The 16,199-nt window shown below is 47.6% G+C and overlaps 1 protein-coding gene across 3 annotated transcripts in view; it reads left to right on the forward strand.

Annotated features, from left to right (window-relative positions):
• LOC119184305 (tyrosine-protein phosphatase non-receptor type 11) overlaps positions 1 to 16,199 on the forward strand; it is a 167,877-nt gene that overhangs the window by 133,917 nt on the left and 17,761 nt on the right. For all 3 annotated transcript variants that reach the window (XM_075888727.1, XM_075888724.1, XM_075888725.1), the window contains one exon: positions 3,313 to 3,418. In XM_075888727.1, the coding sequence (XP_075744842.1) occupies positions 3,313 to 3,418 (106 nt within the window). The remainder of the gene's footprint in view (positions 1 to 3,312; positions 3,419 to 16,199) is intronic.

Below are 16,199 nucleotides of genomic sequence, written 5' to 3' on the forward strand. Positions count from 1 at the left end.
TCAAGAAAAAAAAATGCACGGTTCGTAGCTGACGAAGCGAAGCGTGCAGAACCAGCGAGGACTAACGTTGTGGGGTTCGCTAGGTGCTCGCCCACTAAACGTGTGTAAAAAACTGTACACATCATAGCACATGCAAGGATGGCCGAGCCAGCAACCAATATCCAACATAAAGATTCGGCTAGGCTTCGGTCGGCCAAGCCCGCGCTGGCTGTCAGAAAATGTTGCGCAGCATCGTTGCATCGTCATCAAGCACCAACAATGGTGTCCCCCATGGTTGTGGTTAGATTGTACTAGAAGTGCTGAGTGGCATGGGCACCTCTCGCCGCCTGGTGCAATCCGCGTTGCCCGTAGCGGCGGCGCTGCTGTCAAATAGTGATGAAAGAACCGGGCGCAGGAGATGCTACGCACTTTGGGTCCTTCGGCGTGCTTTTTTGATGCCAATTTCTTCGTATCTTCCCAACATTCATGTCTAACACATGATGTCATAACCCTTGAAGTATGACACGCCAATCTACTGAATTTGAGCTCCATAAAAGACCTTGTGAGAGATCAAAAATTATTTAGAAAGGGCGTGTCTTATTCTGATTTCTTCTGTCTTGACTCTTTCTTCATTGTTTAGGCATCTACAATATTCAGAATAACTGAACCGATTTATTGGAAGTTCGCTGTGCTCAAAAAGCTACGAGATGAAAAATAAATATCGTGCCAAACACATGCAGAACCAGGAGGCCGTAAGAAGAGAGGGGAGAGGAAGGGATTCTGGACCCCCTACACCACGAAATTGTTTCGTAATTCAAGTTTTCATGGTATACTAAAATATTTACACGCATTCACAGGGACCACCAATTGCCAAAGTTGTCGTTATGCTGCACCCCCGCTTTCAAAAAAAAAAAAAAAAAATCCTGGGTAGCCCTTTGCTGAATGTTTACAGTTGCCGAAGTTGAATTTAGTGTGTCTGTACAAATGTGCACTGTGAATTTCACCTTTGCATCCGTATGAGGTCTCAAAACTACTTCCAAGTCTATTGTAGTCAGACGAGATATGCACCGCATAAAAATAGCGGCTGTTCTTAGAAGCATTGCATTGATATTGTTCATGAGGCGGGGACGTGTAATTTATATGCGTATACTTATGGATACAGAGTGTGTGTGTGTGTGTGTGTGTGTGTGTGTGTGTGTGTGTGTGTGTGTGTGTGTGTGTGTGTGTGTGTGTGTGTGTGTGTGTGTGTGTGTGTGTGTGTGTGTGTGTGTGTGTGTGTGTGTGTGTGTGTGTGTGTGTGTGTGTGTGTGTGTGTGTGTGTGTGTGTGTGTGTGTTTACTGTGTACATATACAAGTTAAATTTCTCAAAGCAAAATGTACCACTGCCTGCCTACACTTGATAAAAAACTACATTTATAATACAAAACATCTGTATGAATTTGCTGGCTTGAAATGGTGTTTTGCCAATGGAATATTTGGAAAGTAGCAAAATTTATGCTGTCGATACAAAATGAAAACTAGTTATAGTGGATTTACGCAAATTAACAGACGCACTATATATACAACTGGCACTATTTTGTATCTTTAAGATAACCCTTTTCGCAAAGAGTTCATGACTCGGAGGTACACGCATTCCTTCAGCTCGGCTCCCTGGCTCGGCCTCCTGGTATTATAAGCACTTGAAGCTTGCATAAAAAAAGGGCAAAGTAAGCGTGAAAACATGCGGCTAAAACAAGATAAGCCTTTCAAATGCATTATAATATTTTCCGCAAAACTGACATAATAAAACTGAGTCATCAGCGATATAAATGTTGTGACAACGTTACTTATACTCCGGTTTATTATGAAACAATCGAGCGCATGTGGGCTCATATGAGGAACAGTGCTTTGGAATCGTAGAGGCTACTGACAAAACTAGTGTATGACTTAATCGCGGTTTTGTTATACCTCTTCTCTTTGTAGCTCCCCAGTAGCCATTCATGATGTAGCGCAGCTCAAAGCGCTGTTTAGGGGGAAGCTAGGTAAATCCGTGCAAATTCCAATAGTACATTTTTTCTTGGGTGGTAGGGGGCGGCAGGGCTTTGAAACAATGAATGCCTCGACGTGATTTCAGCATGCCTACATATTCACTTGTGCATAGTAGGTGTGCATACACTGATAAAGGCTCAGACATGCGTTAAACTCGCTAAAAACGAGCAATTACACGCTTTTGCGGGCTACAGCAGGCGCGCTCCCTATGCAGACGCTCCTGAGATTTTTAGTACCAAATGAATACAGCATTGCCGCTACTATCACCCGCTGGAGAATCAGCAGAGACGCGGCGCGGCCACCTCGTTCGTTCCATTGCTCCCTTCTAGTAAGCTGTACTTGCAGCGTTCTGCGGATTACATGCGACTTTGGTACGTTTGCAACCGTTTTAGCTGTCAGAGAACGAGGGGAATGTTTAATGTAAAATCTGAATGTAAGTCAGCTCACAGGAATTCTCCGTTAGCAACTACTCAAGAAAAAAAAAACAAAAACAAAGTAGACAAGTGCACAACCGCTGTCATGTGCACCTTTTTTGTGATGAAAAATGTTGCTACTATATAATTTACATTGTTAGAACTTATTAAAGTTAGTTGGAGTGGTCTAGTTCGAGTCAGATCGAGTGACTTGTGTCCCGGGAAAATTTTGTTGAACGGGGAGAACAATAAGAAAGTGCTTCGTTGTGGAGAGGATTTCAATGCATCAGGGCCTGTTGGATGCAGGCGGGGAATCGAAAAACCTCCGTTGAAGCGGGATTTTCGTTTTAGCGGAGTTGGACTGTACCCCTATTCTAGTACCCTGTAGTTGCGCCCTGTTAGTGTATGTTGTGTCCGTCCAGTGCTTATGCTATGGGGCAATATAGAAGCTACACTGCTGCTTTCGAGTTTCAAGTGTTTCACCATTAACTAAACAACGGCAACAGATCCGGTGTTTATTGCATCGCGTGCTTCTCCTCCTACTCCGTCGTCTTCTTCCATATACGCAAACTACTTACTCATGTCAAGAGGTCTCAGTGAGATTTTGTTCATAAATGTGAAGAATGCTAGACTGTACTACCTTCTTTATCAAAAGTTATGTAGTGTCTAGAAACTACACCTTGTGTTTGCCTTTATGCTGTTATAGAAATACTATTTAGCAGAGAATGCACCGTGTGAACAAGTTATTTCAGCATAGACAAAGAGGTCGTCAGCAGTGCTCTCGTCTGTGTGTGTTGGCATGGTCCGATTATGTGAGCTTTTCATTTGTCATTGGTAAAACATAAAATGTAGTGGAAGTCCTGGATTGATGAATGGCATTTTTCTCTTACAGGCCACCTACAGAAGTTCCCCGGCAGATGTATGAGAACATTCCACTGCAAGAGAGGAAGTCGCCCGTGGGACCAGCTTGTGTGCCTCCACCAAAAAAGTCGTGACAGGTGAATTCACTTAACAGTCTAGATTTTGGCACACCAAAACGTAGGCAGTGCTTGCCACATGCCGGTGGCTCAGTGTTTACGGAGTAAGCCCAAACCTAGTGGGCTTGGATGGAGGTGAAATGCTGCATACGTTGAAAGACCCCAAGTGGTCAGAATCATTTAGATGTGAAGAAACGAATAACCTAGATATATAGCGCATAAGCAGTTGTACACCTGATCCAGCAGTGGCTTAATTTGAGTTAGTTCGTCATGATTGGACATGGTGCACGGTATAATCTTGAGACGCGTAAAACGCTGAAAATAAACATGTGCGGAAAGGACACGCACATTTCTTCTCATGTCAAAGTATTTTTTTTTTCCATGCCTTACTGACTGGACCAGTGTATATGTGTATTGTTACATACAGTCGAGCCCGACTATATCGAACCTGTTTATATCAAATTATCCTGTATATCGAACAATTCCTAAACACGGTAAGTTTACATTGAGAATATATAGCAAAAGTTACTGTTTTATCGAACGAAAATACCAACGACAACTGATATATCAAACTCCATGTGCCTCAAAAGTTCCCCAGCAAGTTGGCTTTCCCTCGCGGTGGTGGGGAAAACTGCCGGCGCCACCCTAAAAAAAGTTGGTTAGACCCGGTTGTGCGCGGGCGAACACCCCCCTCTAAGAAATGATCCTGGCCTGCTTGCAGCGCTTACAACCAATCAGAGGCCGTCGTGCTTTCTTCGAGGCGCGGAGGCGGTAGAAGTGAGCGCCATTTTTTCTTTCTTTATGCTTGTGAGCCTGCTGCTGCTGATTCAGCGTGGTCTGTGGTGTTGCCTCTTGGTGCTCTGTGACCTGTATTGGTGCGCTGTCATCGTGGCTTGCGCAGAGAGGCAAAATTTGCCGTTCACCGCGAAACTCGAAATCATCAATCTGGTTGAGCGCGGTGAAAAGATGTCTGACGTCGCCTCCCCGTACAAAATTCCTCTGAGCACCTTGAGTACTATCCTGAAGAACAAGGCAGACATCAGGGCCAAGTTGGACAAAAGGCCAGGTGCCCGTGGCGCCCGACGTGTGCGCGCTGCTGTGTGCGAAGATGTTGAAGCGGCCGTTTACAAGTGGTTTGTGGACGTTAGGTCGCGAAACATTCCGGTGTCCGGCCCTATGATTGAGCAGAAAGCCAAGGATCTTGCTTTTCTGCTTGGCAGGAATGATTTCCACGGCGGTTCAGGCTGGCTTCAGCGGTTCAAAGAACGGCGCGACATCGTTGGCAAAGCTGTTACAGGTGAAAGCAAGGCGGCGGACCTGGACAGCGTAGAAAAATGGCTTGAGGAAAACTGGCGAGATATCACAGCAGGATATCAAGCCCAGGATTTCTTCAATGCAGATAAAACCGCTCTATTTCGGCAAATGTGTCTGAACTTTGCCAAATACACTTGCGTGTCGTGGCGACAAGGCAAACAAAGCTCGTGTGTCCTTGCTGTTGGCAGCTAATTTAGACAGATCGAAAAAGCTTCGACCTCTAGTTATCGGGAAAAGCACGGCACCGCGGTGTTTTCGAAATGCACTGTTGCTTCCAGTTACCTACCGAGCAAACTCAAAAGCGTGGATGACCGGGGAGCGTTTTTGCAGATGGCGATCATCGTGGAATGATGATTTGGTAGGCGAAAATCGCAAGGTGTGCCTGCTTATGGACAATTGTTCATAGCACCACTGCAGTACGACCTTCAGCAACATTGAGCTGCGTTTTTTGCCCCCGAGCACTACGTCTGTGCTGCAACCACTGGATCAAGGCGTTATACGCGCAATGAAAGCCGGCTATCGGAAGCCCCTGGTGGAGAGGCTGCTACAGTACCTTCGTGTCGGCAGGGAGCTTAAGATCGACTTGCTCGGAGCTATTTCTATGTTGAGTAGGTCGTGGGCAGATGTCAAGAAGGAAACGATCCAGAACTGCTTTAGGCACGCCAGCTTCCACATGCCTGGTGATGACACCCCAAATTCTGACAGCACTGAAGACACCGCAGGTGTTTCCGCCGAAATTTGGAACGAGCTGGCAGAGTTCTCGGGTGCTATCGACGGATCGACATTCGACGAGTTCGTCAGTGCGGACGATGATGTCCCCATCATAGGCCAATACAGGATGAGGATTACATTGCAGATGTCGTGCAGACTACGAGCCAAAGCGACAGCAATATGGAAATCGACGACGGCCCATTGCCTACATCCTCCGAAGTGATTAGTGCACTTGCGTTGGTCTGGCGCTATTGCTTGAATGTGAAAGGTTGCGGCCTCATCTGCTCTAACTCGTTGGAAAACGTGGAGGCGTGCGTGCTGTCGCAGGCAGCGAAGTCGTTGACACAGAAAAAAATCCGAGACTATTTTGTTCCACAGTAGGGCACGCAAGTAAGCCACCATATTAATAAAGTACTTTTCTTCTAGTTTGTTATGTGCCTTTGTGTCAAAACGTATACCGGGCCTATATCGAATTATGCCATATATCGAACTAATAAACGTTTTTTGGCGAGTTCGATATACCCGGGTTCGACTGTAGTACAAGTGTCGTCGCTCGCTGTCCATGAACAATAAACTTCACACAGCAGTGTAATTAGAGGGTTAATAAAATATTTGTGCAGTTACATAAACTGGCAGGTCATAAATTAGTCGATCAGTGCTTTCTATCAACATAAATGTTCTATTTGGAGCCATCACGGTAGTGTAATCGTTACAGCGCCTGGCTGTGATCACATTTTCAGTAGATGCAAAATTCTAGAGGCAGTTTAATTAAATCTAGGAGCATGGTAAAGATGTGGTTGAAGTTTTGAAAGCTCTCCACTACGATTCCTTATGTCATAATCATGTCGTAGTTTTGCTATGTTACCTCTCCTCTTGAAACTGTTCAGTTTTGATTGCATTTACCCATCAGACAGAGTGAAATAGCTATATTTGTGATCCCAACCGTCACCACAAATGTTGCAAATATTTATTGGGCTCTATGCACATTCCACTACTTCGATTGTGACTTGGTGTTGATCGAAAGGTTGTGGCTGAGTCCTTTCATACTGCACTGCGAGCAGTTTCAAGAACCGGCTCAGAATAACTTTTTGCTTGTGCTTTGTTTTTTCGACTCAAGGAAAGCATTGCCATTGATCCTTAAAAGAGCCCTGCAAACCGGCATTTAATGGATTCACTAAAGGAGCTTATTGTCTCACTAATTCACCACTGCAAAAATTTATAGAGCTGATCGAGCAGAGTTATGAATATTTCTATCACTCTGCTATTGCATCCCTTTTTCCCGTCGAAAGCGCTGGAAATAAGCAGGGGCGGGGGGGGGGGGGGGAAGTAGAGAAAAATGCCACATGACCTTGAGCACTTTTTCTCCTCGCATACGTGGCTCTTTAGTGCGTGTGGACAAGTCATGACCTCCCTCGGCGATCCCTGTGACGAACGAGGGCACCATGCTCAAGTCAGCCAATGGCTGATACAGTGGCTTTTACGCAATGATATTGGGTATCCCCCCATCATTTCGTGAGAGAAGGTGATTTTCAGCGGAGTTTGAGAATTTGTTGCAAATTACAGGGTTGCATATTCATGGGAGCTTCGACTGCCCATCGACACCATTTTATTACCATACTCAAAATGTGTTTTAGGGGGCCTTCAAGTAAATCAACTAAGAAAGCTATTTTTTCATTTAATTACTAAAAAGTAATACACACTCTGATGAGGGAAACGATACATTGACGAGCGCATTGGGGTGCTTAAAGCCCTTCGAAAATGGTGCCAGAAGCCGCCTCGGGATCTCTTCTATCATCCTTGCTGCATGTAAGCATTTATTTAACTATACTTATGGCCTGATTGGTTGTATATATTGTAGTAACAAATACGGGCTCTAAGAACGACGAAGAAGACGTTTGTTGTGGTGGAGGCTCGTGCTGCAGCTGCTGCCGAAAACCGCTGGTTGCTGTCTCGATGCTGTTAGGTCTAATAAACGGTTGCTCTACCCCGGTGTGCGTCAAGCAATATTCTTACATTTGGTGGAGAGTGCTGGTTGTCTCAAACTTGAACTCCGTTCCCGGACTCTACCTCAGCCCCTCGCCTCGTCAATGCCTGACATGACCCAGCCCCCTGCAGTGATAATCCCATCTGTAACCTGTTCCTGAATGCCACGACAGCGAGGTCCAGTGATTTTCAACGCAACCGACGACCAAGACGCCGAAGACTGGCTGTCGCAGTATGAAGCGGTAAGCGCCCACAATAAATGGGATGACAAACACAAGATCGCTTACCTCAACTTCTATCTCGCGGGTGTGACAGAACTGTGGTTTGACAACCACAAAGCGGAAAGACCTTCTTGGCCTACCTTCAAGACGCGCTTTGCAGAAGTCTTTGGCCGACCCGCTGTTCGCAAGCTATGCGCCGAACAGCGCCTGCGCTGACGCGCACAGCGCTCAGGCGAGACCTTTACCTCGTATATTGAGGATGTTTTGGACCTCTGCCGTCGTATCGATTCAGAAATGTCTGACACTGACAAAATACGGCACATCATGAAAGGTATCGAGGACGATGCCTTTCACATGCTCGTTGCGAAAAACCCACAAACCGTCGCCCAGCTTATTCAGCACTGTCAGAGTTTCGGCGAGCTGCGGAGAGAGCGGATTTCTACTCGACGTCCAAACCTCGACACAACCTCTACATCTGGGTTAATCATTGGCGCCGTTTCCTCCGAACAAACCACATTAATGCAGCAAATCCAGCAGTTTGTCCGAGAAGAAGTTTCACGCCAATCGTCTCTTGTACCGTACGTCCCAACCAGTGAGCACATGCTGACCCCAACGCTCCGCAAGGCAATCGAAGAGCAAGTTTCTGACGCCCTGTCTCCCACATACAATCCTCCGCCTATCTCCGCCCCTCCCATTTACGCTGAGGCCGCCAGACGATCGCCGCGTCGCTACCAACCGTCACGGATCTTGCTAGACAGCCCCGTCCCCTCAACGCAGCAAGTCCTCTTACCCGTCGCCACCCACCTCCTGTTCGCCACCCCACACCACCATCAACAAACCCTTGGCGCACTCCAGACAATAGGCCAATTTGCTATTTCTGCCAGCTTCCTGGTCATGTAGCACGCTACTGCCGTCGTCGGGATTACAACCCAACTGCTGGTGAGGCCACTTACGACTCCTATCGTCCAGAGCGACCACAGCCGTCTTCGTTCCACCCCACGTTGTATCAGTCGTCGCCGCGGCTTCGACAGGAATCGGTTGCCCTCACCACGGCGCCGCTCTATTTCTCCGATGCTTCCTCGATCACCACCCGCCCAAACGGAAAACTGACCATCGCAGTTCCGGAGGCAAGAGCTGCGCATATATCGAAACCTTCAAGGCCTCCGTTTTTACCTGCTAATGAAATAACTGTGCATATTGATGGTGTACCTGCGAAAGCGCTCGTTGATACTGGTGCTGTCGTGTCTGTGTTTAGTGGTGAACTGTGCCGCAAGTGGAAGAAGCTTACGCTACCGCTTTCCGATGTCTCTCTCCGCACAGCCACTGCGCATCACATCCAACCTTCTGCAGCGTGCACAGCTCGACTGGTCATCCAAAATATTTTGTATGTAGTCGAATTCGTTGTGTTTTCCCCTTGTTCACACGATATCATCTTAGGCTGGGACTTCCTCTGCGCTCATCATGCCGTCGTTCACTGTGCGCGTGCCGAACTAGAGTTGTCGACGATGTGTGAACTGCCCCTATGTGAAGCGCCAACATCTGAAGGACCTTCTTTCAAGCCGCTATCTTCCAGAGTCACCGTAGCTGCGGACACTCACATCCCTCCTCTATCCTGTGTTCATGTGCCACTCATCTGCGACGACGCACCCTCTGTCACCGCCCTCTTTATCCCCTCCGTCACCTTCGGCTCTCGCAAAAGCTTCCTTCTCCCGTTCGTGGTTGTCACCATAGAAAACTCACGTGGCTCCATTTATATAACGAACTCGCTTCCTTCCCCGTCCATATTATTCCGTGGCGAACTCCTCGGTCACCTTGAGGAAATCGATTCTGTTTCATCCAGTCACATGACTTATCATCTCATTACTTATCACATGACTTATCATCTCACTTAAACACCATTACCTCTGATACCACCCCCACTTCATCTCCGGAGGTTTTTTCCCCATCCATTGACCCTAAACTTCCTGTTGCTCAGCGCGCCCAACTCCTGGCTCTACTCGATCGCTTCAAGATGTCATTTGACCATAGCCAATCTTCTTTGGGTCGCACGTCTGCCATCGTTCACAAAATCGACACCGGTAGCCATGCACCTTTGCGCCAGCGCCCATATCGAGTTTCTCACGCTGAACGCTGTGCCATTGATGATCAGGTGAACGATATGCTTCGACGTGGTGTGATAAAACCTTCAAACAGCCCTTGTGCCTCTCCGGTTGTACTGGTGAAAAAAAAAAAAGGACAACGGCATCAAATTTTGCGTTGACTACAGGCGTCTTAACAAGATCACCAGAAAATATGTTTATCCGCTGCCCAGAATCGATGACGCCCTCGATCGCCTGCAAGGAGCAGAGTTCTTTTCTTCTTTAGATCTTCGATCCGGCTACTGGCAGGTCCCTATGAATGAAGCCGACCACTCCAAGACTGCGTTTGTAACGCCTGACGGATTGTACGAGTTTAACGTCATGCCATTCGGCCTCTGTAATGCGCCTGCCACCTTCAGGCGTCTCATGGACAACATCCTTAGAGGCTTTAAATGGAACACATGCCTGTGCTATTTGGATGACTTCGTTTTTTCGAAGGACTTCAACTCCCACCTCAGCCGTCTAGCAAGCGTCCTGACTTGTCTTTCGAACGCTGGACTGCAGCTGAATTTGAAGAAATGCCACTTCGCTGCCCGCCAGCTTATCATCTTAGGGCATGTTGTTAGCAAGCATGGTGTCCGTCCTGATCCAGCCAAGCTTTGCGCTGTCGCAGACTTTCCCAGGCCGGCTACACTAAAAGAACTCCGCAGCTGCATCGGGCTCTGCTCATATTTTCGCCGTTTTGTGCGCAATTTCGCCACCATAATCGCACCCCTGACGCAGCTACTTGCCGACAACCAAGACCTCTCGGCGTGGTCCCCAGCATGCGACGAAGCATTCGCGTCTTTACGCCATCTTCTGACATCACCACCTATCCTACGCCACTTTGATCCAGACGCTCCAACCGAAATCTATACGGACGCTAGTGCAGTTAGCCTCGGCGCTATTCTTGCTCAGCGTAAATCTGGCTTCGATGATTATGTTGTGTCCTACGCTAGTCGCACCCTCACTAAAGCAGAAAAGAACTATTCAGTCACCGAGAAAGAATGCCTTGCCATTGTTTGGGCAATCACAAAATTCCGACCTTATGTATATGGCCGCCCATTTGACGTCGTGACTGATCACCACGCATTGTGTTGGTTGTCGTCATTAAAAGACCCATCTGGTCGCCTAGCTCGCTGGGCACTACGTCTCCAAGATTACGATGTTCGTGTAATTCATCGGCCAGGCCGCAAGCATTCGGATACCGACGCTCTTTCTCGCTCGCCACTTCCCCACGATTATGTTGCAGCGTCTGTTTCCAGCTGCGAATGTTCTTCACTTGAACAGACTGACATGTCCGCTGAGCAACGCCAGGATCCATGGATAGCGTCTCTCTTAGAGTACCTGTCTCAGACGTCTCCACTTACCGACAACCGTTTACTTCGACGAACTGCTCGCCTTTTTACCATCCAAGACGGTCTTCTGTACCGGCGAAACTACCTATTTGATGGCCGCAAATGGTTGCTGGTAATACCTCGCCACCTACGTTCTGACGTCTGTGCCTCCTTCCACGCGGATCCGCAATGCGCCCACGCAGGTGTAGTGAAGACGTATGCTCGCCTACGAATTCGATATTACTGGCTCGGAATGTACCGCTTTGTTAGACAGTACGTCCGTTCATGTTCCTTGTGCCAACGCCGGAAGAGCTCCCCTCGCACATCTGCAGGGCCACTCCAGCCACTGCCTTGTCCCTCTCGGCCTTTCAGCCGCATCGGAATCGACTTGTACGGTCCCCTATCATACACACCAAATGGAAACCTCTGGGTCATCGTTGTCGTAGACCACCTTACGCGTTACGCCGAAACTTCGGCGCTTCCCGAGGCCACTGCGTGTGAAGTCGGCCTGGTCATTCTGCACAACCTCGTCCTTCGGCATGGTGCACCCCGCGAGCTTCTCAGTGACCGTAAGCGTTCTTTCTTGTCGGGAGCTGTAGAAGCCCTCCTACGCGAATGTAACATCATGCACCGAACAACGACCGCATACCACCCCCAAACCAACGGGATGACTGAGCGATTTAATCGCACGCTGGGTGACATGCTCTCCATGTATGTTTCTGATGACCATACGAACTGGGACCGCACACTGCCATTCGTTACTTACGCTTACAATAGCGCAATTCAATCGACAACTGGATTCTCCCCATTCTTCCTTCTTTATGGTCGGGAACCTTCAACGTTCTTGGAATCTATCCTTCTATACTGCCCAGACCCTTCAGAATCGACAACTTTGGCCGAAGCCACCACATATGCCGAAGAATGTCGGCAGCTAGCACGTTCGCTAACAACACACGATCAGGCTCGCCAGAAGCACTCGCATGACCGACGCTCATCCCCTTCGTCATACGCGCCTGGGGCAATCGTGTGGCTCCGCGTGCCATCATCTGCCCCAGGCCTTTGCTCAAAGTTCATACCCAAGTATGACGGTCCGTACCGGATCCTGCGCCAGACTTCACCAGTCAACTACATAGTTGAACCTATTCAGCCACCTACAGATCAACGACGCCGCGGGCGCGAGACTGTGCACGTCGAGCGTCTAAAACCTCACTACGACCCGCCAGTCCTGTCTGTGCCATAGGTCGCCAGGATGGCTCCTTTCGCACCGGGGAGTCAATGTAGTGACAAATACGGGCTCTAAGAATGACGAAGAAGACGTTTGTTGTGGCGGAGGCTCGTGCTGCTGCCGAAAACCGCTGGTTGCTGTCTCGGTGCTGTTAGGCCCAATAAATGGTTGCCTCTACCAATATATTTTTCCTACCATTTTCATAATCAAAAATTTTTCCACCAAACTGTATTTTTGGGGGAATTATGGCTGTATGTTGTGACCACATTCCGGGGGTGGTTTTAAATATAAAAGCACACTTTTCTCGGGATCAGTTTTTTGAAAATTTTCCATACTTAGTGTGCCTTTCTGGAAAACTATCGATCGATTGCACTCCAATGTTGTCAGATTACACCTAAATACATTTTGAATAGTCTGAACCTACCACATAGTCTACCCAATGGCATGTGATAAGTAAGGACGATATATTTTTTTTTTTCTTGTGAAATAAATATAAAAAAGCTACAAGGTTAAAATTTCGCAGACTGAAGGCCATTAGCTTTCTCAGTTCTGGAGATATCAAGCTAAAACCAGAATAACCTGGTGACGCTTTCATACCTTCTTGCCACCCGTAGTGATGCCTGCAGCCTTTGAGTGTGTGGGAATCGAGCGTGCCCTCCCCTTCGGCCTCGTTTCCCCAGCTTGCTCTAGCGCTGGGGGCATGGCCAACGTGGTTTCGCTGCCAGGCCCTTGTGTCTGCTGCGGGCATGGCGACGCATGTCCGAACTTGCCCGGACAACGCGCCTCCTCCTTACGTTTAAGAAAAGAACTGCACGAGTCTGGAATCTTTAACTATCTAGACAACAAGGAACACGCTTAACCGCAATGCCGGCAATCTACCTCTGACGTCTGCAAGATGCCTCAAGCGATTATTTTAGTGGATTTAAGCTGGAAGCTTCGGCCTCTCAGCTTAGTGAATAAGGCTTCTGTGTGAAAGCTAAAATGTTTTATTATATTTTTGACACCCTCTTGGACGGCGTCCTGTCTGTTTCTGTATACAATGCGGTTACTTCATGACCAGACGAGACTTCGTCCAATTCTCAACCTAGAACCATTTGCACTTATGCAGTGTGCCGTAACTCAAGCCGACATTCCAATTGTAGGGCCTGTTAATGTGTTTCCAGACAGTTGTTCCAAGTACACGATACTTTTGCTAGCCTCTTATATCTGTTGTAGGTGGCGGTGTCTTCATGCCAATCGGTATATTATATACTCGCATCATGCTGGGGCCTATTTCTGCAGTGCTTGAGGTTCTAGTTCTGGCTAGAAACCCCTTGCTTTTAATCCTGGGGAAGACTGGTTTGAAGCCACTCACACTTAGCTCTTTGTCCGGCCACCTCATCCATCAGAAATTCACCATCCTAGCAAGGGTGTTGTCATGCGATGCCTGGACAAGCTGCTACCAAGAATGTCAAACGCTGTTATCTTGTGTAGTAGCCCAACGTTTTCTCTTACACCAGCTACGTCTTCTAAAAGTTCTTCGCAGTTTTTGCCGCTGCCGGATAACTCCCAAACCCCATGCTTACCCATCGACCAGAATGAAGAGTTGCCTGAGCTGAAGCCGCATGAACCGCAACACTTTGCATGACGTATGCTACGTTGGACATGCCACGTACCATAGCTACGTTGTGCTCAGGTAGGCCCACAGCAGCAAGAAGTTAACGTTTCGCATTAGCCTGTTATGATTTAAGGCACTCTGCAAAGGGACTGAGCATTCTACCGACCTTTTGCCAGATGCATTAGCATATGCACATCAACTAAGTAGATGTTGCAAAAAGGATCACGATTTCATGGAGGGCCAATGTCAAGTATTTAATGCAAAAGGCTTGGTCACCACGATGGCACAGCTAGAACAGAGACTGTACTAGACAGCAAGCCAGCTGCTGCAGGCCAAGGAATTAAAAACAAAGAATTAACAGGACGCCAAGGCAAGCATGCACTCAACAACATGGGAACTTGTCAGCTCTCTGGATGAGCTTCAACAGCGTCTCAGCCATGGGATCGAGGCTCTCCGAAGTAAAAGACCTGCAGAACGTAAGTGCAAGAACGACAAACAAGCCACCAAGCCAGCTGCTAAGCCAACTCAGAATAAGCGACACAAGATGAGTCAAGAAGGCCTAGCCGCATTGAGCACCAGGAAAGCAGGAAAGGCACCACAGTGTGCAGTTGCCTTCTACCGTGACAGCTACGTCATCTACAGTCAGCTTGAATTGACTGACCCATCTACTAGTGCAGATAAGGCCGAAAAGGAGGTCAACAGGAGGTGAAGCACCTTAAGGAATGTGAAAGGGGCTCAGGAGAAGGAAGAACAGGTTAGAAGTGACCATATTTTAAGGAAGGCGCCACTGAAGGTGGGATTCAAGCACTGAGAACGTCAAGCAACGCGAGATAGAGTGCCAGCAGAAACGTCGGGACAACATCAAGGTATGCCAACAGGCCAAGCTTTAGAACAAGATGAAGAACCTTAAAAAGAAAAACCACAGTGTTTCAGGATTCGCGGACCATATAGATGTGTTGGCGGCTGCAAGATTTTGAGACATAAAAAAAAAAAAACGGAGTGGGATGTGATATAAAATGTCATTCGAGCATTTTACAAAAAAAGAGAAGTCGTATTTTGGACTGCACATAATCTGGCAGCCTTGTGCTACAAGTTGACCTAGTCATGATGCTGTTTCGTAGTTGTTCCTAGGTGCACGCATGCACCATGGCTGTGTTGACGCCCTAGCTGCTGCTTATTTAAGTCATTTTCGTTATATCATCGCCATGTCTATGTTGCCGAGTCCTCACAATATAATAAATATCGACAAGCAAGTAAATAGACAAGAAATTGACATAATACACCATAAGTGGATATGTACCAATAGGTATCAAATCAAGTATCAGTTCACATAAAAAGTCGGGAGGCGCACATCGCCGTTGGCACAGGCCAGGGAAACCAGGAGTGTACCAGACGCGACGCCGTTCGGGGGGGATTCGATGTTCCGCCGGAGTAGTCAAGTGGTATGTCGTGAACAGTTGTCGTCAGGTGCACTGTTGGGCTGCCCGAGAACTTATGCCAACCATTAAGAGCCACAGGCTTAGAGGCACCAGGCGTGCACCAGAACCGGGATTTCTTGTCCACATAGCCGCTTCTTCCGCCGCTCTTCTTCCGCACGCGCTGCTTCTGCACTCCCAAAATTTTTGTACCACGAGGGTTTCTTTCGTCTCTCTTCTTTTCTTTCCATTGTCTGCGTTACGTTAGTTCAACACCTTTGTTGTCCTCACTTCAAGTTTCGTTAATAAATTTTTAGAAGTCATAGGGTTTTGAAGCGTGGAAGCTTGGGCAAGTTGGTAGGACATAACTGAATGCAGGAACAGCGCAACCTACAAGTAGTTACTTCGTAACTACGGAAGCGAAAAACAAGGACAGAAAAGAGCGCTGACTTTTAAAAACCGCTTTCGTAGTTTTTTCGCTTCCGTAGTTACGAAGTAGTAACTACTTGTAGGTTGCGCTGTTCCTGCATTCAGTCATAGGGTTTTGTTAGAAAACACATCCTGTGGCACTGTTATTAACAGCTCAGCTGTATCTTCTCAACATGCATTTTACAGTGAGTTTAGAGGCACAGAACTAAGTTGCTATTTTCTCAGGCGCCCTTTTCATGCAAAGGCTGTTGCTCACTTTCTTTGGCACTGCCAGCGCCTACTGTTTAGCATGCTATTTGCCTATAGCCAACATAAATCAAAAGCAGAATTTGGATGAGATGCACTTCTTACCAAGGAGTGCTGCTACATGCCAGCGCCATGCTCCATAGTCTGCTAACATTACACAGTAAGCCACACCCACTAACTAAAATAGCAAGGGGAGAGACTGATTGC

Source organism: Rhipicephalus microplus, chromosome 3 (genome assembly GCF_043290135.1).
Source record: "Rhipicephalus microplus isolate Deutch F79 chromosome 3, USDA_Rmic, whole genome shotgun sequence".
Classification (NCBI taxonomy): domain Eukaryota; kingdom Metazoa; phylum Arthropoda; class Arachnida; order Ixodida; family Ixodidae; genus Rhipicephalus; species Rhipicephalus microplus.